Source organism: Geotrypetes seraphini, chromosome 4 (assembly GCF_902459505.1).
Source record: "Geotrypetes seraphini chromosome 4, aGeoSer1.1, whole genome shotgun sequence".
NCBI classification, from domain to species: Eukaryota; Metazoa; Chordata; class Amphibia; order Gymnophiona; family Dermophiidae; genus Geotrypetes; species Geotrypetes seraphini.
In genome coordinates, this window is record NC_047087.1 from 40,141,409 (window position 1) to 40,161,965 (window position 20,557).

Below are 20,557 nucleotides of genomic sequence, written 5' to 3' on the forward strand. Positions count from 1 at the left end.
CTACTTGATTAGCAAAGGAATTCTCACTCTCCTCCTCAACACACCCTCTTAAGAAAAGTATTAAAAATATTTTCAGCACCTGGATTAGTGCGTGTTGGTATGGCAGTTACCGTGAGAAGTCTGAGCGTGTTCCACAGTATGCCATTTTAACCTGCAATAGGCATGTGTCGGTGCCTAACGCAGCTTAATAAAAGGTCCCCCATGTGTTATCACCAGTATACACAGGGAAGTGTTTTCTGGAGTGCTTAACTTTGCTAGTGCAATGGGTTTCTGAGCATTCTGTGCAAAGGAGAGACGTGGGTATTTCTTCCCATGATTTTATTGAGAGTTTAGAGCAGCAGAACATAGTCTGGAAAGTTAAAATTCTGAACTGTGATTTCATAATGGATGTCGGCACACAGCTCTTATATCCATTCAGATGTATTTACCTCTCCCCCCCCCCCCCTTCCAAGGCCATGTGACTTCCCGGCCGGCTCCTTCATGGCTCAAACTACAAGGCAAACAAGTTATGAATGAAATGCAGTACCGTATAAAAATATATGCTGCAAAATGAAGACTATATTGTAAAATTTCAAAAATACAAAATCTAGAGACCCGGTAAGTGAACAAAGCATCCCGTTAGCAAACAAGTAAGGATTCATCATCACTGGTGTTGATTTCCGAGAGAGGGGTAGAGGGCTCGAGCTCTGGCACTTCAACAGAATAATGACAAACACTGTGGACTCCCAAAGGCTCTTCCTGACAGGACGGAGTGCAGCATGAATGATGTTCAGGCACCCGAACCTGTGCATTCATTAGGCTATCGGAGAAGGCAGACCCTGGTTTTTTCAAAGGCAGTCTGGAAGGTTCTTTGATCCTTTGGCAGCTGCCGTTCAAATGGCTACTTTCTGAAGCAGTCCTCCTTGAAGCAGGTCCCTCCTGAGCAGCTTCTGTGGCACTTTCAGTTTTCCCTGATTCTGTGTTAAATTTACTGCTGGGCGCCTCTTCGGAGCCTGAAGATGTGTTACACCATCCTGTGTCAGGCTCTGAGTAAGTGTCTGTGCAAGGGACAGAGGAGTCACTGGAAGGCAATGGCTCTGCAACACTGCAATCCACATAAAGAATACTACCGGCAACTTCCTGCAGCATCTCAATGTGACCATTAGCATCCGTGTCGAGTCCTTCAGGAGTGGCCAGAGGACTCGGGGCGTTTCCTTCAGTTCGGCTGAAAACTGCCTCGCTCAGAGCTGTCTGGGTCGTGTGCGATGGGGTCAAGAGTGGGATCTGTCCTCTTACTCGGGGTCGGTGGAATAGTCTGTTCCACAGCCTACCCAAGCGTCTCCTGGATGAACTTCGCCTTGAAGTGTGGCGTCTCATTTGTCGTCTCATAACCGTACGGATATTCTGCAGAACAGATGCCTGACAGATGGACAAAAAAAACACAAAATATATTAAAAAAAAGATTAGTTTCTCACGCTCGGCGATTTCTCTGTGAAAACATTTCCTGCTTTGGAAAAAAACCTTGTTTGAAAAGCAGAATTGCACAACTGCAAATTTTTTTTTAATTCCTATTGTAAAAACAGAAGCATTACATGACACAACAGCTACAATCTGTCTCTAGAATATTCTCTACCTTTCCTAGAAAAAATATTCTCAAGAATGACATTTATTTCAGTTTAAGACTGAAGAAAATGCAACAAGTATAAATCTGTCAATTCTCATAACAGTAACAAAAATATTTCAATGCTGTATTTCTTTTTATGTAGTACCTTTTCCCCGAAAATAAGACCTACCCCGAAAATAAGCCCTAGCAAGATCTTCGGGGTAGGTCTTAACATAAGCCCTACCCCTGAAAATAAGCCCTAGTTGTAGGCAGCCGCGCTTCCCCTGCCCTGCCCCCGCCGCGCAGCCAAACCCCCACTGACCCTCCATCCTTCCCTCCCAACCGATCCCTGCCGACCGCTGCCATAAATACCTTGCTGCAGAAGAGTGTCGGGCCAGCAGCACTCACAGGCTGCTTCACGGCCTTATCGCTGGGGCCTTGCGTGCTGCATTACTGATGATGTCATCAGTGCAGAGAAGTTCCCCAGCGAGAAGACCGTGAAGCAGCATTTGAGTGCTGCTGGCCCGACACTCTTCTGCAGCAAGGTATTTATGGTCGCGGTCGGCAGGAATCGGTTGGGAGCGAAGGATGGAGGATCAGCGGAGGTTCTGCGGTTTCAGCTGCGCGGCGGGGGCTGCGGCGACGGCGGCGGGTGCTCAACGGTTCTATTGCACGAGGGATGGGAGGGAGGGAAGGATGGAAGCTGGCAAGGGTTCTGCACAAGGGGGATGGGAGGGATGGAGGGATAGAAAGATGCTGCAGAGGGAAGGCACAAGGGGGATGGGTGAGAGGGGAGAAAAGATGGTGCACATGCGGGGAAAAGCAAAGAGGAAGAATTGGGGTGAAGGAGAGGAAGGGAGAGATGATCGTGTACATGAAAAAAATAAGCCCTACCCAAAAATAAGACCTAGTGCCTTTTTTGGGCCCCAAATGAATATAAGACACTGTCTTATTGTCGGGGAAACACAGTAGGCTAGTAAGCCATCAGACAACACATCTGAATTGATAACAGTTGCGCTGAAATAGAACTTTATGTATGACACCTGCGTTTCAATGAGAGAAAAAGACCTCAGAAAATTGGGCAGAGTCCAATTTTCAAAGTCTCAGCTTGTACACTTGGGTTCAAGTCATCTTTCCTAGATCATACATATAGGGCTCCTTTTATTAAGCTGTGCTAGCGGTTTTAGCGCACGCTGCAATGCCACGCGCACTAGACGCTAACGCCTCCATAGAGCTGGCATTAGTTTTTCCACGGAGCGCGGGGGGTTAGTGTGCGCTAAAAACTCTAACGCAGCTTAGTAAAAGGAGCCCATAGTTCTTCTTCAGGGCAACTGTTCTCAGTTCAGTTGTTGTAGTTTGAACACGCCTTGTCACGCCTGGGTGGAATGCTCCAAATTTAAAAGCTTTTCAAATTAATTTACCTGTGATGCATTGTAAACTGGGAAGTCTTCCACCGGCGGTATCAGTCCCTGTGCAATCAGTTGTCCATATGATGGGGGTGCCTCACGACGCACAAAGTCAGCCTCAAGCCGTGTCATCTGGGTCTCGAACGCTCTGAAGTAATGTGTTCAGAGACATAAAGAACAGATGCATCACGCAGGACGAGCACAAGCAAGGAAGACTTTCAGTAATAATGTCAGAGACAAAACAAACGACGATGCCCTTTTACTAAACTGCGTTAAATGCTAATGTACGCTTTAATGCATAAAAAAATGGCCTCTAGCGCAAGATGTGCAAAAGCATTCTGTATTATTTTTGCCATCTGCACACATCAAACCTGCAATTTTATTAAAATATTTGTGGTGGTGGCCATACTGACATTAACAGTGCACTAACTGGTCAATGTGTCCAGTGCAGATGACATTACTATACTCATCCCTCAAACATCTGTTACAGTAGATATAAAAAAAAAAAACAGATCTCATTCATCTTGACACAAATAGAACAATGGTCTCTCCAGTTTAAACGCAAACTTTCCGTTTCCGATTCGGGCAGGTCCGACTGATTCACAAATCAGTCATATTCAAATAGGGGCGATCGGAGGAACACCCCCATTTGCGAGCAGAGATCGCAAATGTGCGATCCCCGCTCATGCGCAGACCTTGACAGTAGTGACAGGAAAAGCAGCAGGCTCTGCCCCGATCTCTCCTGCCTGCTCGCCCTGACTCTCTGGTTCCCCCGATTCTCCTGCTTTCTGGCCCCCTTCCCCGCAGTGCGAGCCCGTGGTTTAAAAGCGGGGCTGCACTGCTGGAATGGCAGCAGAGAGTAGGAAAGGTGGGGGAGACAGAGAAAATTCTTCGACAGGAAATAATTCCTACTTTTGGTACAATCCCTTATCCTTGGACTAATAGACTACTGCAACATACTATACCTCCCATGTACAGCGACCATGATAAAACAATTACAAACTATACAAAATACAGCCCTAAGACTCATCTACTCATTGAAAAAATATGACCACATCACAGAAGCATACCATAACTCTCACTGGTTCCCAATACAAGCAAGAGTACACTTCAAATTCTTCTGCCTACTATTCAAAGCTATTAACGGAGAAAGCCTAACCTACTGGAATAACCGACTAACTCAATCCTCCTCATCCAGGCACAGGAGAACCCAATCACTTTTCACACACCCACCATCCAAAAATGTCAAACGAAAACAACTATATGACAACCTAATAGCCACCAAAGCAGCTAAACTGGACAGACAAATCACCATTCTGTTGTCATTGACCACAGACTATAAAACCTTCAAGAAAGACACTAAAACCCTACTCTTCAAAAAAATACATAAAACCTATCTAATATGACCAGTTCCTACCTAAACCCCACCTACCCACTCTACACCCTTAATATACTCTAATATGCTTCTAACTACCCAACTAATGCTAAAATTCCTCTATTTACCCAACACTTACCACCTTAAGATCTCGACAACTCTTTGGTAATTCTTATTACCCAACATTTATCACCTTAAGATCTTGACAACTCTTTGGTAATTCTTATATAACTCTTATGATATCTCTTATGCTATTCCTGTAAACTTTTATGTAATCTCTGAAAACTTTTATGTAATCTGCCTTGAACCGCAAGGTATTGGCGGAATAGAAATCACTAATGTAATGTAAAATAACCGCCCAGCCCAGCCCCCATCTGTATTTCAGGAGCACGAGGGATGCTCAGACCCTCTTGCTCCTTTGGCCTCACCCCCGACCACCCCTCCACCTCACCCCCGACCAGCCCCACCGCAGCACTATCAGCCCACCTCAGGTCGAACCCCGCCCACCTGCCCTGCGTACCTTTTAAATTGTTGGGGGCAGGAGGGATGCCCAGTCCCTCCTGCTCCTCACGGCAAGGCTCCTCTTCAGGAGCAGGAGGGGTGCCTGGTCCCTCCTGCTCCTAGGCCTCCATCTTCGGAAGCAGGAGGAAGAACGAAGTCCTCCTGCTCCTGCACCCCCACCTGCTGCTGTGCAATAGCGGCCTTAGGCCACGCCCCAGCACATCATCTGATACACGAAGAGGGGCCTAAGGCCTTGCTTGGCTGAAGCACCTCAGGCTCCTCCCATTTATCTAGGGTCATCTAAAAAAATTATTAATAGACTAAGATTAATACAAAATACAGCAGTCTGTCTGATTTTTGGTCTGAAAAAATCTGATCATATTAGCCCGTTTTATAAACAACTCCATTGGCTACCGTTTGAAGCCAGAGTGTTCTTTAAGTTCGGTTGTATCTGTTTTAAAACATTATTTGGTTCGGCTCCTATTTAGCTTATCTCCCATTTTGAAATATTTAAGTCCAACAAAAACACTGGTTTGCATTCCCGGCACCAAAGGCTTGTCGTTATAAGAGATTTTTTAGGAAAAACAAATCTATGATAGAATACACTGTTGCCACAAACCCAGTCATACTATTCTTTTAGAAGGTTATTGAAAACTTATTTATTTGATAAATTTGTTACTGGATAGATATGGTGAAATGTTAACTGACTGAAATGATTTGTAATTTGAATATCACAACTGTACCATATGATATGTAATGATCACTGTTTTTAACAGTCCTCTTGATGCAAACTGCCCAAAACTAACATGGTGTGGCGGTATATAAAAATAAAGTTATTATTATTATTATAACGCAGGAGTCCTAAGTGCTTCCTAAATAGGAGGCAGTAAGCGCTCCTGTGTTAATTTTTTTTAGATGGCCGCTCACTGATACTAATGTGAGAACACATAGAAAAATGCCTATTTTATGACCATGCTAGAAATGGGCTTAGCACACACGAAAGTTTGTATTAGGGCATGCTAAACTCATTTACTAATGTAGCTTAGTAAAAGAGTCCCTATGATATCTGCACGTAACTTATACAGTAGAATACTGTAAGTTATGCACATATCTCTGAAATTTCAGCACAAAAACCTATGCCAGTTCTATGGCTGGTGTAAATGTTCATACCTAAATTATATTAGTATATAGGCTTATAGATGGAAAATATTTATAGAAGAATGCGTACTGTTGCAACCTAAGGGGTGGGATACACTATAGCCCTCCCCACAATATCTTCTATATTACAACTGTTTATTAACAAAAGTCTTCAGGCCCTCAGAGGTGCCACCAGATGCTCAATTATGTCTCATAGCAACTGGCTTTATGCCCCCTATCGTCATCGGGTCTCTTTAGTTTTTTTAAAGTTTTTTTTGTGCAATGCTATATTTTTGTGTTAATTCAATAAATAGTTGATAAAAGTTAGAACTTATCTTAGGTGGTTCAGCCAAGAGGGATAGAGTACTGCCAACATGTTTCACCCTATTCAGGTTTCCTCAGGGCACAATCCCTCAGAACTGTGTGTGCTCTATACGACGTGGCCACCCGAATGATCTACAGTTGTAATATAGAAGATATTTTGGGGAGGGCTATAGTGCATACCTAAATTATAAGCACATGTTGCACAAAGGAAAGCAGGTGCCTATGTTCCTTTACAGCAGGGGTGTCAAACTCAAATCAGATAAGGGGCCGAAATCTAAAACGCAGGCTACGTCGTGGGCCGGATTTTTTATTAAGATACTTGCCCCCTCCTTTGCCAACGCGCAGTGTGGGTTTTGGCGTCGGTGGTGGCTCCGATGCTCAAGGACTTCTTTGAGCGTTGGATCAATCGCTGGCACCGGCGCCAAAACCCACCCTGCTTGCCAGCAAATGAGGGGGTTAGTCTTAGTAGAAGTATAGGGATGCAACCTCTCCAACCCCACGCCAACTACAAAATAAATTTTAAAAAAAAAATTCCTCTCTTTTAGGTCCTAGTTCACGCTTGCTGTCTAACACCAGCTCTGGCAGGATACATATTTCAAATCTGACATATTGTAATCACAAAATAGAAAATAAAATTATTTTTTCTACCTTTTGTTGTCTGGTCATTTTGCTTTTGGTCCCAGTTTCTCTTTCTGATTTTGTCTATCTTCTAATCCTCTTTCCAGTGTCTGCTGTCCATTTTTTTTCTCCTCTTCTCTCTTGCTCCAGTCCCTGTCTCCAACATATTGATTTTTCCCTTTCAACTTTTCTCCTTTTTTCTTTTCTGTCTCTGTCCACTCAAATCTTGCCCTCTTTCTCATAAAGACACATTTGAGACATAGATAGAATAATTCATCCATTATTAATCCTTATTCTCAAATACCCAATCTTAATTAAACCTTATGTATAGGTCACAATCTCCCCTACCCTCTCCTTTATGCTTAGGGGTCCTCTTACAAAGGCGCGGTAGCAGTTTAACGCGCGGAATACCGCGCATTAAAGCGCCTGCCGTGCTAGTACCTAACGCCTCCATTGACGAGGCGTTAGGATTTTAGGCTGCTGCGGGGGTTAGCGCGTGATGAAATGTCCGACATGCTAACCCCCGTAGCGTGCCTTTATAAAAGGAGCCCTTAGTCACATTTTTTAAATTATTCTTCATTACCCTCTGGATGTTTTTTCCCTAAATGTATCTTTATCTTCTTTAAAAGATTGTAGTTCACACCTCTTTCCTTTTGTATCGATAATTATTTGTATGTATACATTGTACGTTTATTTGTATAAAATTGTTTTATTTTTGTCTCCTAATTTTAAATTGTTATACACATTGAAGTTCTTGACATTGCGTGTACAACAAACTTTTAATAAACTTGAAACTTGAAACTTCTCTTTTTTAAATTTTCAGCTTCCTATCAATTTTCCATCTTCTCTTATTCTGTAACTCTCCCATTTCCCATCTCACTCCTTTCCCAACCTCCTATTTCCTTCTTTCTTTCCTCCTCTCTCCTCTTGGTCCAACATTTTGCTCCGTCTCTTTTCTGTTGTTCTTCTTCCTTCCCCCTTGATGCTGAACAATTATATGGAAGGGAAAACAAAAAGAGATGCTACATCTCTCTCTCCCTTCCACCCCCAGGCCTAACATTTCTCCATCCCCTTCCATCTCCAGATTCAACTTCTCTCCCTTTCTCTTCCCAATTGCCCCCCATCCCATCTCTCCCCCTGTCTGCCAGCCTCCCTCCCCCCAGGTCCATCATTTCTCCCTTTCTCTTCCCAACGGTTCTCCCTTCAAGTAACTTTTTCCCTCATTCTCCACCCTACCCCAGGTCCAACCTCTCTCCCTTCATCTCACTCTCTTCATAGCCCGTCGTGCCTTTCCCTCCAGTGCCGGTCTGATGTCGTTGCCGGGCCGGGGAATCTGCCAGCCTCGGTGATTCGGGAGTGCTATGCGTGGCTCCTCCTCCTGCTTTCCGCCTGCCATGGTCTGTCTCCAATGACACACAACTTCCTGTTTCTGCCAGGGTGGACCACAGCGGACGGAGGGCAGGAGGGGGAGCCACAAACAGCACTGCTGAGTCAATGCCGAGGCCAGCAGACTTTCCGGCGTGGCAGCGTTGGCGTCGGACCGACGCAGAGGAGAGGAAACACTGGGCTCAGAAGAGGAAGATCAGGAACGTTGCCATGGGCCACATAAAAAGGCTAAGAAGGCCAGATTCAGCCCGCGGGCTTTGTGTTTGACATATGTGCTTTACAGAGTAAGCTCCTACCAAGCTCCTCTGGTGTCCATTTCTATACACACACAGTTAAAACCTCCACATCTTTCATACCGCTGTATCTCACCTCAGCTTGGCTTCAATAAGTGCATTTTACAACTTAACAACAGAAGAAAGTGTACAAATACTAGAGGCAATTAAGTCCATGCACAAGATTGGCACCTGTATTCCCTGGTCCTGAGCGAATAGAGTTTAAATGCACATCCCAGGGCTATAACCAAGAGCAAGCCGCACACAAGGCTCCCGATAAGGGCAGCGGTAATTACTTTTCTGGGCACAATAACTAAGCAATTAAGCTCATCGCTTCCATCCTGGCAGTCCTCTTGACCATCACAGCGCCAGGTTTCAAAAATGCAGAGATTGGTGCCGCAGTGGAAATTGCCCGGCTGACAAGAAAAGCAGTTCTTTTCATCCGACCCGTCTGGACAGTTTTTTTGATTATTGCATCGCTCAAGTACAGAGTAGCAAAGCCCGCTGTTCCCCTCGCAAGGGTATTCATTCTTCTGGCAGGCTGGGCAGTTCTCTTCGTCTTTCCCATTGGGGCAATGCCACCAGCCGTCGCAGTGCTGCCTGTCAGAGAAACACTCGTCCTCGCTGCCACAAGGATGCTCCCATGGGAGGCAATAGCCCTTCACCTGGTAAGTAGCATTGAATCCGTGGCCTGTACTTTTGGCTCTAGCATGATATGAAACTGTGAGCTGACCAGTAGGGGACTCTATGTTCACAGAATGCTTATTGTTGTGATAAGAAAGCGTCTGTACCAGTCTATCGCTCCTCTCCCCAATGCCATCATACACTCTGACATAATCGTTGTAGCCAAGCTGTAAATCAAGCTGTAGGATGACGTGTCGATTGTCTTGTGTGTCCACATACCAGGTACAGTACAGGTCCGCCTTGCTGTGATCTGCACGAAACAAGTCTGGGGATGCAAAAGATCCATAGAAATTACCAAGATCCTTGCCGCAGGAGAGATCGGGACAGTTCTCCTCATCTGACCCATCCCTGCAGTCTTTAGCCGCGTTACATCTCAGTTCATTTGACAAGCACTGAGTAGAGCCACCTACGCTGCACTGGAATGTTCCAGAAGGACAAAGGCTGATCTGAGGCTCTGTTGGGGCAACGGTGCAGTTTTTCTCATCTGAACCATCCCCGCATTCATCTACTGAATTACACTTCCACGTATGAGGAATGCACTTGCCGTTGCCACATAAATATTCATCCGACAGGCAAATGCTCTGGCCTGCTTTCCCTGTGGGAGGAACAAGAAAAGAGAGGAGAGGCAAGAAGGTTGACAATCAAAATCTTGGATATTTCCCACCCCTGAAATCCACATTTTTAAAAACAATGAAAATGTCAACTGTTTTTTTTCTACGCTTCCTCCACAGATGTGTATTTTGATATTTTAATGAATTTGTTTTCAGATAGTTTTAGATTATATTAGTTAGTTGCCTTTACGTGGTTTTGTTTTATTCTTTTTCGTGGTTTGTTTCACCTGTTATGATTATTTAGGTGCTGTCTGCAAGCCGATTAGAAAAATAGAGAAGAGGTACATAAGCGTTTTTGAAGCCCCTGCACTAAAGAGCATTAAGCCCTTTGTGCATGCTAACAGACTACTGGAAAATGCATTAAAACATTCTGTGGTATCTAGGAAGGTTCTCTGGTGACTTCTCTGCTCCTCCTCTATCTGTTTGGGGTGTCTTGTTGATGCTCTCACATAGACCCAGGCCTGTATATGGGGGGAGGGGGAAGGAGGCAGTACTTGGGAGGGATGGAGGTGGAAGGGTTGCTTCTGAGTGTGGGTTGGGTTGTTTATTATTATTGCCATATGCCGAAGAGTGACGGTGTATGTTTTGTTTCATTGGAAACCCCATGGCTATGTATTTGATGTGTGATGTTTTGTTTTCATATTGGTGATTGTTCTTATTGTATTGTATTTTGATATTCTGATAATAAAAAAAAAAATTTTTTTAACCGTTCTGTGGTATTTGCCAGTTTGCATGCAGTAACCCGAGCGTTACCTATTTCTTTAAAATATTTTTGGGAGAAGGTGTGTCTTGGGTACAGAGTGGGCATTCCTGTGTATTGTGATTAATGTGTGCTATCTGGATAACACAGGATTGATGCAGAAACATTTTGCACCTCCTAAACAGGAGGTGGTAAGTGCTTCCACATTCATTTCTTGCAGGTTCTATGTGCTAATGGCAACATTAGCACACCACATACCAAAAAAAGCAATGCCCTTCAAAGTGCTGCATTAAATCTGGGTATAACACACAGGAAAAACCTATGTTAACCACATTAAGAACAGTTTTTACTTCAGCTTAGTAAAATGACCCCTTAAAGAATTACATACATACATATATCTTAAAACAGGCCTATCAGAGATTTAAGTAGCACTATGTAGGAATCTGGCAACTGTGAATGAACTGGGGAGTTGGGAGGGAGTCACGGCGTTAGCACCGGCCTGAAAGGAGTGTTAAAGAAGGAGCTGGAAGATCAAAAACAAAAAAAAGTACAGGGTCTCTGTGATGTGGTGTATGGAGGATGGTCCCAAAAATTCACTGGTCTGAAAGCTTGATGCCTTAATCTTAATCTTCAACAGTAATAATATACACTCAAATTATATGTGTATATATATATATATATATATATATATATACGGTATAGCAGGATGCTCTGCCCGAGCGGATAAGAATGTAATGCACTACTGAACCTTGGGAAGCAACGTTTTATTCTCACATTCACGATAATTCAATTGACACTCCTCCTGAAGAAGCCACTTGGGGCGAAACTCAGAATGAGTTGGGGAGATGCCAAGAGATTTGCACATATGATTAGACACGAGGTGGAGGATTCCTGCGTAGCCACCCTGTATAAATCATCATCGCTGGCAAGTGTGATTGATTAGTATGTCAATAAGGATATCCCATTATATACCAGCTCTGGTGATTATTCAATGATCAATAGGTAATAACTTAATGGAATCAGCCAAGGGACGCATAAGTGTCATGATGGTCCCAATTTGATCTCGCTGTGGCTTCAATGCATGAGATTGGGCACTGAACACTTATGATTTGATTAATTATATATATATATATATATATAATTTGAGTGTATATTATTATTGTTGAAGATTTAAGATTGAAGCATCTAACTTACAGTATTTCAAGTTTGATGCTTCAATCTTAAATCTTCAACAGTAATAATATACACTCAAATTTTATATATATATATATCTAATATAATAAAATGGTAAGCCGCGCATGCGCACTTCCTATGCGTGCGTCCATTTTCCGTGAGCTGTAGCTAGGAAGTGCGCATGCGCGGCTTACGGTCTGGCCTTCCCTGCTCTCGAGGCGAAAGGCGGTGCAAAGGCAGTGCGGAGCGGCAGCTGCTGGGAGGAGGCCACCGCGGCTTGAGGCGAAAGTTTTATGTCTACTGCTGGCGGCCGGCGAAACCCTAATGCTGACCGAGGCTGCCTAAAGGAACAAACGCAAACCGACGCCGGCTCTCCTGTTCGGAGCCTTCTCTTCCCCCCCCCCCACTCTGCCCTTATGACTTCTGCGTTCCCCGCTGCACCCCCCAGAAGGAGGACCGAGCGCGGGTGTGGCGGGTGGGGAGCGGTACCACCGGCATCCGAGCAGGATATTTCAGAGAAGTACCAAACTGACGACTGTGGGCTAGGGAGAGGAAGAAGGAGGTAGAGAGAGATCTGCAAGGTAGAAGGAAGGGAATAGGTGAAGGGAAGAAAATAGAGAGACTAGACTGGACAGACAGGGGAGGGCTGCAGGGAATGAGAAATCAAGTTTCAAGTATTTACATAAAGATGTACCATTCAGTGTCCCAGTGCTCCAGAGCAGGGGGGAAAAGGAAGGGAGGCCTACTGCAGGACAGGGTAGGTAAAAGGACGGGAGAATGGACAGGGGGAGCAGGCAAGGGGTGGTGGTTGACAGCCAAGGAAAAAGAAAGACAGAAAGCGCAAAGGAGACACAGAGAGAGAGAGAAAGAATTAAAGACAGACACACACACATATATTCTAGCACCCGTTAATGTAACGGGCTATAAGACTAATATATATATATAATTAATGAAATCATAAGTGTTCAGTGCCCAATCTCATGCATTGGAGCCACAGCAAGATCAAATTACAGACCAGTGAATTTTTGGGACTTCTCATGTACACACTGGAATAGTACCTAATATATTCCTGATAATTATATAGTTGAGGATGGAAGATGGTGCCAGAAATGTGAACGATACTTAATAGGCAATGGAAACTCCTGTTATGCTACCGGAAAGAGTTTAAATGATTTGATACTTTTAATGCTAGTTTCTTTGAATGAATGGTAGACTTTACCATCCTAAATTAGAGTTCCTTCCTCATTTTGTTTGGTGATATTAAGTTTTTATTGTAAACAACTTTGATCTTTGGATTAGCTAAAGCGGTATATTAAATATTATAATATACAAAGTTACTGTTACTCTTAATGAATCCAGCCCTAATTCCATAGCACATTAGCCGTCAGCAAGTGCTATCTCTCTCTTAAATATGTCACTGTGGGAAGGAGAATATTTATTTATTTAATCCATTTTCTATCTCGTTGTCCCCAAAGAGCGGCGAACAGGTTACAGGTTAAACATACCTAATATCAGTACAAGATTGCAATGCAAGTTTTCATCCTAGTTGGCACATATTAGGTGTAGTTATTATTACGTGACAGACTGGTTCAGTTGAATTAAATAAATAATTATTCTCCTTCCCACAGTGGCATTTTCTGCGTTAGCTATTTAACAGAGAGGTAGCACTTGCTGACGGCTAATGTGCTCGTGGAATTAGGGCCGGATTCATTAATGGTGCTCAAAAAATCGGCCCCAGAAAAAAACCCGCTGCTTAGTGCCACTCTATAAAGGTTGCTCAGAGCAGAGCGCCCTTTTTGAGTATCTGTGTTATATTTACTCAATAAAGTATATCTCAGAAAACAGGAAGAGTATCTGCGTTTAATGAATCCAGCCCTAATTCCACAACACATTAACTGTCAGCAAGTGCTACCTCTCTGTTAAATAGCTGACGCAGAAAATGCCACTGTGGGAAGGAGAATAGCCAGGGACTGCAATTTACAGTTCATAGTCAAAAGCGCGCGCCGACAACCGAGCGCAGACAACTGAGCGCAGGACCAATCACGCCGAAGAAAAACCGTATTTTAAAGGGGTCTGACGGTGGGTGTTGGTGGGGAGCCCTCCCACTTTACTTAATAGAGATCGCGCTGGCGTTGTGGGTGGTTTGGAGGGTTGTAACCCCCCTCATTACACTGGAAACCTAACTTTTTCCCTGTTTTTTTAGGACCCTTTTAAAATATGGTTTTTCTTCGGCGCGATCAAGCCCTGCGCTTAGTTGTCTGCGCTGGGTTGTCGGCGCGCCTTTGTCCTCGTGCGCTTTTGACCCGTCACCGCAATTTACAGTTAAGCACATAAGAATAGCCTTACTGAGTCAGACCAATGGCCCATCTAATCCAAGGCAAGCAGTGGCTTCCCCCATGTCTGTCTCAATAGCAGACTATGGACTTTTCTCCAGGAACTTGTCCAAACCATTTTTTTAAAATTAGCTACATTAACTGCTCTTAACAAGGAAGATGATGCAGCGCAGTTAACAGAAGCTCAAGAGGCAAAGCTAACTGTACTTTGCATTACTGGCCATGTCGTTAACACACAGCAGTAACTCTCTCTCTCCACATCAAATGCATGGTGCCCATAAAGTTAACTCAACGGTAAACTGAATTTCGGCTATTACTATGTGCAGAAGCTAAGAAAAGAACATAAGAATTGCCATACTGGGACAGACCGAAGCCCAGTATCCTGTTTCCAACAGTGGTTAACCCAGGTCCCAAGTACCTAGATAGATCCCAAGTACTAAAACATTATGTTGCTTATCCAGAAATATGAAGTAGATTTCCCCAAGCCATCTCAATAATGGCTTATGCACTTCTCTTTTAGGAAAGTAGCAAAACCTTTTTTTAAACCCTGCTAAGCTAACTGATTTCACCACATTCTCGGGTAAAATCTTAGTAAACAGGGACCTGAAAATGAATACCACTGTTTTTGAAATAAACACCTATTCCATACTCACAACTCCAATGTTCATCTGCAGGAGAGTAATAAGCTGAATAGCAAATAATGACCTATCTTTGTACCTCTTATGTAAGACAAACGAAACCCCTGAGACTGTCCCGAACTTGACGGGTCAGAATGGAAAAATATCCAGACGTGATCCCTTGCAGAGATGAAGGCAGGAGGGAGGAAGGGACCACAAACTTTGTATTCTTGTTTTTTGGAGGATGGGCCAATCATGAGCCAGTCCGTGTTACACTTGTGGGAATCTTCCATATCAAAATTCTTAAAACTGCAAGTACAAAATATAAAGAAACCCAAAATGGAGTCAACTGACGTTGTGTTCTGTGGTTACCCGGAAAACAATAATCACAGAAGCCAGTGTTGTTAAGTGTGCTGAACACTGTCAGAGCATGTGCATACTAATGGGTGAAATAAATGATATGCAAATGAGCCACAGCAGTAAAAGAATGCACTCTATCACAAAATATTTTAACTACACCTCACAAAGTACAGTTAAATGTAGAAAATAATTTTGAGCACATATTTCATATACCCAGATATACATGCACAAGCCATTATTCTAACGATTCTCTAAATGACACAGATATAGTGAAACGCCACTAATAATAATATACAACACTTTCACATGGACAGTGCAAAGTAAAGACAGTGAGAAACAACACAAGCACAGGCCAAAGATGATAAAGTCAAGGGAGGAAAAAGCTTCAGAAACAAACCCTCCCAGCCCACAAGAGTGGTTTAATGTGGTCGGGCAAAAACCGCCTTGGTCGATGTGCACGGAGTCAAAGTTTTCGATCGGGCAGCAGAATTGTGAAACGCTGGGGTGTACCCAGTGGCGTACCTAGGGGGGGGCGGGGGGGGGGCGGGCCGCCCCGGGTACCAGCCCTAAGGGGGTGTTCCCGGCCTTGCCGTTCAGTCCCCCGCCACCCCCGAAGGACCGCTCGCCCCCCTGGCCTCCCCGCACCACCTATGAACAGCCGCAGCAGGATCGCGAAGTCAGCGTCAGCATCCCTGCGCTGCTTCCTACGACGCGATCCCGCCCCTCCTCTGACGTCAGAGGAGGGGCGGGACCGTGGCGCAGGAAGCAGCAGGGATCGCTGACGCTGACTTCGCGATCCTGCTGCGGCTGTTCATAGGTGGTGCGGGGAGGCCAGGGGGGCGAGCGGTCCTTCGGGGGTGGCGGGGGACTGAACGGCAAGGCCGGGAACACCCCCTTAGGGCTGGTACCCGACGCTGACTTCGCGATCCTGCTGCGGCTGTTCATAGGTGGTGCGGGGAGGCCAGGGGGGCGAGCGGTCCTTCGGGGTGGGTCGGGGCATCAGGCCTTCAGGGTGGGGCGGGCGGGCAGGCAAGCAGGCTTTCAAGGGGGAGGGGGTGACAGGCAGGCAGGCAGGCCTTCAAGGGGGGACAGGCCTTCGGGGGGGGGGGGTGCAGACATTCAAGGGGTGCAGGCCTTCAAGGGGGGCAGGCAGGCCTTCAGGGGGGTGCAGACCTTCGGGGGTGGGGGTGTAGGCCTTTGGGGGGGTGCAGACCTTCAAGGGGGTGCAGGCCTTCAAGGGGGGAAAGGCAGGCAGGCCTTCAAGGGGGGGACAGGCCTACAAGGGGGGGGGGACAGGCCTTCAAGGGGGGGTGCAGGCCTTCAAGGGGGGGTGCAGGCCTTCAAGGGGGGGTGCAGGCCTTCAAGGGGGGGTGCAGGCCTTCAAGGGGGGGTGCAGGCCTTCAAGGGGGGTGCAGGCCTTCAAGGGGGGTGCAGGCCTTCAAGGGGGAGACAGGCCTTCAAGGGGGGGAAAGGCAGGCAGGCAGGCCTTAAAGGGGGGACAGGCCTACAAGGGGGTGGGACAGGCCTTCAAGGGGGGGACAGGCCTTCGGGGGGGTGCAGACCTTCAAGGGAGTGCAGGCCTTCGGGGGGGGGGGGTGCAGTCCTTCAGGGGTGGGGTTTAGGCCTTCAGAGGGGGACAGACCTTCGGGTGGGAGGTAAAGTCCTTCGGGGGGTGCAGGTCTTCAGGGGTGGGGTGTAGCCCTTCGGAGGGGGGACAGACCTTCGGGGGAGGGGGGTCCTGGTGTAAAAGTACACAGAGGGAGAGAGGGAAGGGGGGGTTCAAAGATACATGCATATGCCAGACTTTGGGGGTTAGAAATAATGGGTCTAAAAACAGAGGAGTGGGAGAGAGATGGTGCATAATGGGATTTAGGGAGGGAAGGAACAGAAAGGGAGAGAACTTGGAAACAGGGGATGGTGTGGAGGGGGGATAGAGATACTGGATAGGAGGATAGTTGGGAACAGAAAGGGAGAGATGGTGGATCCTGGGGTGGTGGGGAGTTGAGAAAAGGTGAATCTGTGGATGGAGACAAAAAAAAGGAAAGATGCCAGATCTCCGGGAGAGGGAAGGGAAACGGAAGGGGAGAACAGAGATGGCAGACGGATGGTTAGCACGGAGAAAGGAGACCCTGGCAAGCAAGACAACAAGAGCCTGGGACCAACAAGATTTGAATATTGATCAGAGAACAAAAGGTAGAAAAAATAATTTTATTTTCTGTTTTGTGATTACAATATGTTAGATTTGAAAAGTGTACATGAGACAGCTTGAAATGGGAACTTTTCTATTTTTGTGAATGGCAAGGCTGAGTTCAGTTAAAATATATGCTTTATAAGAAAATATAATAATGTGTTTTATAAAGTTTATAAGCATTGCTGGCATACTCGGTGAGGTGTTCCTAGTGTTGGTGGTGGTGGTAGCATGTCAGTGTGTTGAGAGGAAGAGGTAGTCTGGGAAATTCTGCTGAGCAAACTCTGGGCCCATTTCCACCCTCAGTTAGTCCACTCCACTCAACTGGTTCACACACTGAGTGGGTCTTTGGGTGTTATTTCTGGGTAGTTGTTTTAGAATCTCTTCCAGTGGTTTGTCAGTATCTCCTTCTGGTCCAAGGAAGGAAACTTTGTCAACCTTAGCATTGACCTTCAGAATATGTTTGTAACAGCGCTGCTTGTGTGGCATTAGGCTATGTAGTGATCGAAAGAAAAAAACAGACCTTTGCACATTTTTGCACTATATGGTGGGTGTATGAGGAGATTCATTTCCTGCACAGTTAAGTCCATTTTTTCTACTGAATAATAGTATAGGTACAATGAAAGTAAATAGCAAAAATGTTTGAGTAGATAATTAAGGAAATCTTTTTCATATTGCTTGCTTATGGACTGGGAAAAAAGACTGTTCAAGCAAATGTCTCCAGAACTGCTTTAATGGAAAAATGTGATTTTTTTTTTTTTAAGTACTTTGTGAAATTTATTGTTGTTGTGAAATTTATTGTTATACTTTGTTTAAACTTAAAAAGCGGTGTCATTAACAGTGAATCTAATCGAAAAATCGATTCAACAGGGTGAATCGGATCGAATGAAATATTTTTCTCTGAATCGGGCAGCACTATTGGCTACCATGAGAATGGGCTACTGGGCATGATGGACCATTGGTGTGACCCAGTTAGGCTATTCTTATGTTATGTTCTCATCTGTAGGGGCCTTTGTTTTCACTTCTTATTTTAATGTATTTTTTTCCTGGGAACTTATCAGTGTTTTTTTATAATGGGAACAAAAATGGAAGAGAATTAATGTGTGTGGAATGGGGGGGGTAACTAATTTCTTCAGCTAAATAATTCAATCCACTTCAAACAGACATAGGAGAACTCACGCACCATTCACACACCCTCCAACCAAAAACGTCAAAAGAAAAAAAACTGTTCGACAACCTCCTAGCCATTCGAGCTGCAACACTTGACCCCCAACTCTACAACCTATTGACCTCGACCACAAACTACAAAACCTTAAAAAAAGAAATAAAAACCCTTCTATTAAAAAAACACATAAAACCAAACTAACATAATCAGAACTGTCCCAAGCATCACCTGCAACTACTCCATATGTACTTCTGATGTCATGACAATTCAGACATAATTTATGTTATGTTATGTTTGGAATAATGGTTACATAAATGAGGTTCAATAAAAGAAAATTTTCTGTGGGAGCATTTGTTGGAACTTCTGTTATCCTGATTTCTTCTATCTGTGGGCTTTCTTTAGCTAACCTACTTATCTGGGGCTTTCCACTTCTGCAGCTGCCCTTTTCACGGTCCACTTTGCGCTTGCACTCTCTGGGGAGGGGGGGTTGGGTCTGGGCTTGGTGGGGTAGGTGTGTCTGGTAGTTTTGTCTGGGTGGTGGCTGGGTGTTTCTTGGGTGCTTGTTGTGCGGATTGGTGTGTCTGGTAAGCGGTCTGGGTGTTGTTGCTTGTGGGGGTTTTTTTCATTATAAAATATGGCTGAGGGTCTAGTCCGGCTTATTATTCTTGTGGGTTCTGGGGTGGGATTTGTTTGCTTGCCCCAAGTTTTGGCCTTTTGTTGTGTATTGCTATGCCTCTCATTGGCAATTTTCTCTTGGGAGAGGCTTGTTCATGCTTGTTGTTGCTGTTACTCTCATTCTGTGTTCTTTTTGATAATGTATAAGTTTCTGTACAGACCATGGTTGCTTGTCTGGACCTTTTGCCATTCTCAATAAAAATACTTTGGAAAAAAAAAAAAAAAAAAAAAGAAAATTTTCACTGCCTGTTTCTATTCTGACCATTTATTCCATTTCATGGTTATTGCAAAAAAAAAAAAAAAATTTTACATGAGGGGGGGGGGGGGGTGTCAAAAAATGATGGGCCCCGGGTGCCACATACCCTAGGTACGCCACTGGGTGTACCGATCGTGGAGATCACCTATCTTAATTATTGAACCGCACAGAGCCTTTAGATATCCAACGGGAGGTTTTTTATGCCAATGAGGTTTTTGCCCGACCACCTTAAACCACTATTGTGGGCTGGGAGGGTTTGTTTCTGAGGCTTTTTCCTCCCTTGAGTTTATCATCTTTGGCCTGTGCTTGTGTTGTTGCTCACTGTCTTACCTTGCACTGTCCATGTGAAAGTCTTGTATATTATTATTCTAATGATTTACAGGCCTAATCGTAATCTCACACTTAGATTACTGCAATCTACTTCTAACTGGTCTCCCGCAGTGCCATCTCTTCCCCCACCCCCCTGCAATCTGTGAAAACTATGCTGCATGACTCATCTTCTTCCAACCTGGCTACACTCATGATCCCTATCTGCCCTCATATATATTGCTGACCTACAAGTGTGTTCATTCTGCTGCCCCTCAATATCTCTCTCCTTATACACCTCCCAGAGAACTCCGTTCCTCCGATAAGTCACTCTTAACGTTACCCTTCTCTTCCACTGCCAATTCCAGACTTCGTTCCTTTTATCTAGCTGCCCCCTATACCTGGAATAAATTACCCGAGTTTGTCCACCAAGCCCCTTCCCTTGTTTAAAAGCAGACTGGAAACCCACCTTTTTAATATAGCCTTCAATCCATAATCCCACTCCCCAATGCCCTCCAACCCAGCCCACTGATTAACCATGCCCCTTAACTATATCCATGACATCCTGTTTGTCTGTCTTGTCTGTTTAGGTTGTAAGCTCTTTCGAGCAGGGACCGTCTTCTTTGTGGCTCCGTACAGCGCTGCGTGGGTCTGGTAGCGCTATAGAAATAATTAATAGTAGTAGTAGTAGTAATCAGTTTGTAATTGTCTTCAAGTATTTTAAAGAATTCCCCTCCCTCCCCCCCCCCCACGTGTTTGGTCAGTGTTTTCCTCTCCTCCAGCATCCTCAAGGGACAGGAGACCTGGTCGAATAATCAAACTCTGGTCCCTCCACATGGTTGTGCGAAGCACAACCAAGCTGAGCCATTCACTACACTGTAATAATGG

General features: G+C 44.9%; 1 protein-coding gene across 1 annotated transcript in view; it reads right to left on the reverse strand.

Annotated features, from left to right (window-relative positions):
- Positions 1–334: 334 nt before the first annotated feature.
- Positions 335–20,557, reverse strand: part of LRP3 (LDL receptor related protein 3) — a 59,882-nt gene continuing 39,659 nt past the window's right edge. The window contains exons 3-6 of the mRNA XM_033942377.1: positions 14,820–15,028; positions 8,794–9,880; positions 3,004–3,136; positions 335–1,398 (exon numbers count right to left, since the gene is read on the reverse strand). Of these exons, the coding sequence (XP_033798268.1) occupies positions 619–1,398; positions 3,004–3,136; positions 8,794–9,880; positions 14,820–15,028 (2,209 nt within the window). The 3' untranslated portion in view covers positions 335–618. The remainder of the gene's footprint in view (positions 1,399–3,003; positions 3,137–8,793; positions 9,881–14,819; positions 15,029–20,557) is intronic.